Source organism: Cyprinodon variegatus, unplaced genomic scaffold (genome assembly GCF_000732505.1).
Source record: "Cyprinodon variegatus isolate N-32 unplaced genomic scaffold, C_variegatus-1.0 Scaffold1782, whole genome shotgun sequence".
Lineage (NCBI taxonomy): Eukaryota > Metazoa > Chordata > Actinopteri > Cyprinodontiformes > Cyprinodontidae > Cyprinodon > Cyprinodon variegatus.
The window spans coordinates 29,014-32,397 of NW_015152235.1; the positions used below are offsets into that span (position 1 = coordinate 29,014).

The 3,384-nt window shown below is 40.6% G+C and overlaps 1 protein-coding gene across 1 annotated transcript in view; it reads left to right on the top strand.

The window, feature by feature from the left end:
• LOC107104536 (myosin-10-like) overlaps positions 1-3,384 on the top strand; it is a 68,814-nt gene that overhangs the window by 20,134 nt on the left and 45,296 nt on the right. Inside the window, exons 4-6 of the mRNA XM_015404548.1 lie at positions 412-504; positions 2,400-2,463; positions 2,676-2,774. Of these exons, the coding sequence (XP_015260034.1) occupies positions 412-504; positions 2,400-2,463; positions 2,676-2,774 (256 nt within the window). The remainder of the gene's footprint in view (positions 1-411; positions 505-2,399; positions 2,464-2,675; positions 2,775-3,384) is intronic.

The following is a 3,384-nucleotide window of genomic DNA, read 5'->3' on the forward strand; positions in this document are numbered from 1 at the left end:
TGAAAACAAAGACTGAAAATCTTCACCAGCATAGTTCTGATGTCACTTCATCTTATTAGGTAAAAAAAAAAAGTAGTTTTGAAACTTTGTTTTTTATTTATCTAAATAGTTTTTTGTCACTTTTAGAGCTCTGTTTCATTCATTATAGGTCAGAACTGATTGCTCATAGACATTTAGTAACCCTCTGGGTTTCTCTTCAGAGGTTTAATCGTGATTCTTTATAATCTTCTCCCTGGCTCTTCTCACTTCACCTCCATAACAATAGATTCTGTGAAATCTGCTGCTTGGACCTCCTCACTGCTGTCTCTGCATGTCTGTTTCTCCCGTCTGTGAAACGTAGTCTGTGATTTTTTTTTTCTCTGCTGACCTCACGCAGCCTTGGGTGACTTGGTGCTTGTGTGTATTTTTCAGGGTGAACTGGAACGCCAGCTTCTTCAGGCCAACCCCATCCTGGAGTCCTTTGGCAACGCAAAGACTGTGAAGAACGACAACTCGTCGCGTTTTGTGAGTTACACCTATTAGATACAATCCGGTCTGATATGAGAGTCATCAGATCTGCTGATGCATTAGTGAGAGTCTCATTCGTGTGATTTAATGTAAATGCAGAAAGCGGTTCCTGCATGTCAGTAAAGAAGCCTGCTACTTTATAGCAGAGTCATATAATAAAATATGTAGTGGGAAATATCAGTAATGCACTCACAGAATAAAAAGTTGTGCGCCCCAGGCAAAGTGGCGGCAAAGAAACGAAAGTGCAAATGTTGCAGGTTTATTAATCTATGCCCCTTGGCTAGAAAACAGTGGCTGCAGAGTGATGGGAGGTAGAATCATGCTCTGAGCCTTCAGTTGGATCAAAAGCACGGATAGTATGTCCAAGGTATTTATACTTAGGTTACATTTCTCCAGCCGACTCTGGTGTTTCCTAACCTGACTCCGCCAGATGGATTTGCTCCGCATATCCATCTGGAAACCTTCCGTTGAAGTAATTTTGGGAAGGGGCGAAAATACTGGTTAGCTGATTGGCCTATGTTGGTGATAGACGGGCCAAATAAACCAATCAGATCAACGAAGCATATGACGTACTAACAGAGCGACGACGAAGAGGAGCCAATTGATAGATCAAACTCTTGCCGAAACCACTCGGGAGAAGAGCAAAAACATCTTTTCCTCTGAGAAAAGCCTCCAGAGCAGTGTTTTGCTCTTCTTTCAGTGAAGAAATACTCTGTAATTCCCATAAAACTTGCTCGATAGCCACGCTAACGCTAGTTTCATCGGCTGAAGCCGCCATGTTCTTTAGACTGAACTGTCGCGCTTCTCGTTGCGTCACACCTCAACCCGCCTCAAAGCCAACGCTGATTGGACGTTGGTTTGGTGAACGGCTCCAAATTCTCTTCAACGGAGAGTCTCCAGACTGATTAGCGAGTGAAACCTTGAAAGCTCACGAGATCAAGATGGTCTCACGAGGCTAGGTGTTTCCTACAGCCTAAGCGTTTGACACTAAACCGGTTCTGTGCATCTGCTGGCCTTTGATCAATAAGTTGTCCTCCCAATTGTCAACCATTCTGGTGATATGTTTACGTAAGGCCGTCCTACGTGCTCGCCCCGTTAGCTATATTTTTTTGAGTATGCGTACTTTCAGGCGTATATCTGTGGTGAGCTACGGTTTCAGACAGTCGTTGAAGCTCACCTTTCTCACCGTGGTTCTTTGAAAATGGCAGAGGGTCGTAAGAGAAAAAGTGCCTAAAAAAGTCACGTGTCAGTTTCTGATACGGACAACTAAACATCCACCTGGTGCAACACATAGACTCATGAGCTATAAGAAGCAGGAGATGACCTTGTTCGGGGCTCAATCTTTGCCGGACGCTCGCGGACGTGATTTTTGAGCCCACAGCTGTGCAGCTCCAAGCTCTTTTCTCTGTCCTGTAACGACCTGATCTGGAATAAACTCTGTTATTTTTTACTCCTGTTTTATAGTCCTTTTGTATATGGTTTTACCCAATTTAAGTTAAGAGTAGTAATTAACTTGCTCTCAGAAAAAGAACCGTGAGGAAGCCCCGAGGCGCAACGGCTTTTTTAGGGGACATAACTTCCTCATTTAACAGTTACTTTTGCGGACGTGTCCATACATCAGATCGTCATCTGTTGGATCGATGCATCGATAAAAAACGATTATTATTTACACCCCTAGTAGGCCTTCACTGCTAGCTTGAACAGATATAGATATATTAGTCAGTTTGTTAACCAGATAAATTCTGTTATTGGTATATTTTTGTTTATGGAGGATTTCTGCTCCAAAGTTTAGACCCGAAATGTGATGATGTGTCATCATCAGGACCTTTTTTTACGGTGCAATCGTTTTGTCTTTCTCTGTTTTAACCTGATCTCTGTGTTGATCTCTGCAGGGGAAATTCATCCGCATTAACTTTGATGTTGCTGGATACATCGTGGGAGCCAACATAGAAACCTGTATCCTGTGTTTTATTTCAAATGTTCAATTAACAAGCCTAAGGAATTTATATTTGTCTACCTTCATTAACTTCAGCTCTTACTTCATATTAACTCGATCAACCTTAAGGTCTGCCAGAACTACCGTCTTCCTGCTGGTAGTTCATGGCTCAGCGAACTACCAAGTCTTTAGTTATTAAAAAGATTTACTTTTCCTGACTGTCCTGCGTCAGACCTGTTGGAGAAATCCAGAGCTATCCGTCAAGCCAAAGATGAGCGCACCTTCCACATATTTTACCAGCTGCTGGCAGGAGCTGGCGAGCACCTCAAATGTGAGTAAGAACATTATAAACGATGAACAAAAAAGTTCACATAAGTTCTTAGAATCTATCCATCCATCTTCTTCCACTAACCAAGATATTTCCTCAATATTTTTTTTCTTTTATTTGTTTTTGTTGGGGTTTTTTTGTGGTGGACCAATTCTTTAGGCAAATGTTTCTTTTTTTTCCTCCAATCTCATGATAATATTACGTAAAATACGTATAATAAAAGAATTACAACTAAAAGAAACATTGATCAACAATGAAACAAAGCCTTGGCAGTAGATGACAAATGGAGAGAGCGTCAGTAAATGCATCATAATGATCTAAGACAGGCCTACTGGATCAACTGGTGATATATCCGTCTATCCCTTGTTACGTTTCCATCCACATAGGGGCACAATGAGATTATTTAACCAAATTAAACAAATTTGAACAGAAAGGTAGACATTTGCATGCAAACAATAATTTTTTTTGCTTAAATGCAACTAAAAGTTGATTTTGAGCTTAATTCCTCTTAAAAATAGGAAGCAAATGAGTCCTAAAAATAATAATAAATAAATTTAAAAAATCTTTAAAGCCGTAGGGAAGTGATATTTAAATGTCAAATCATTCTGGCTTA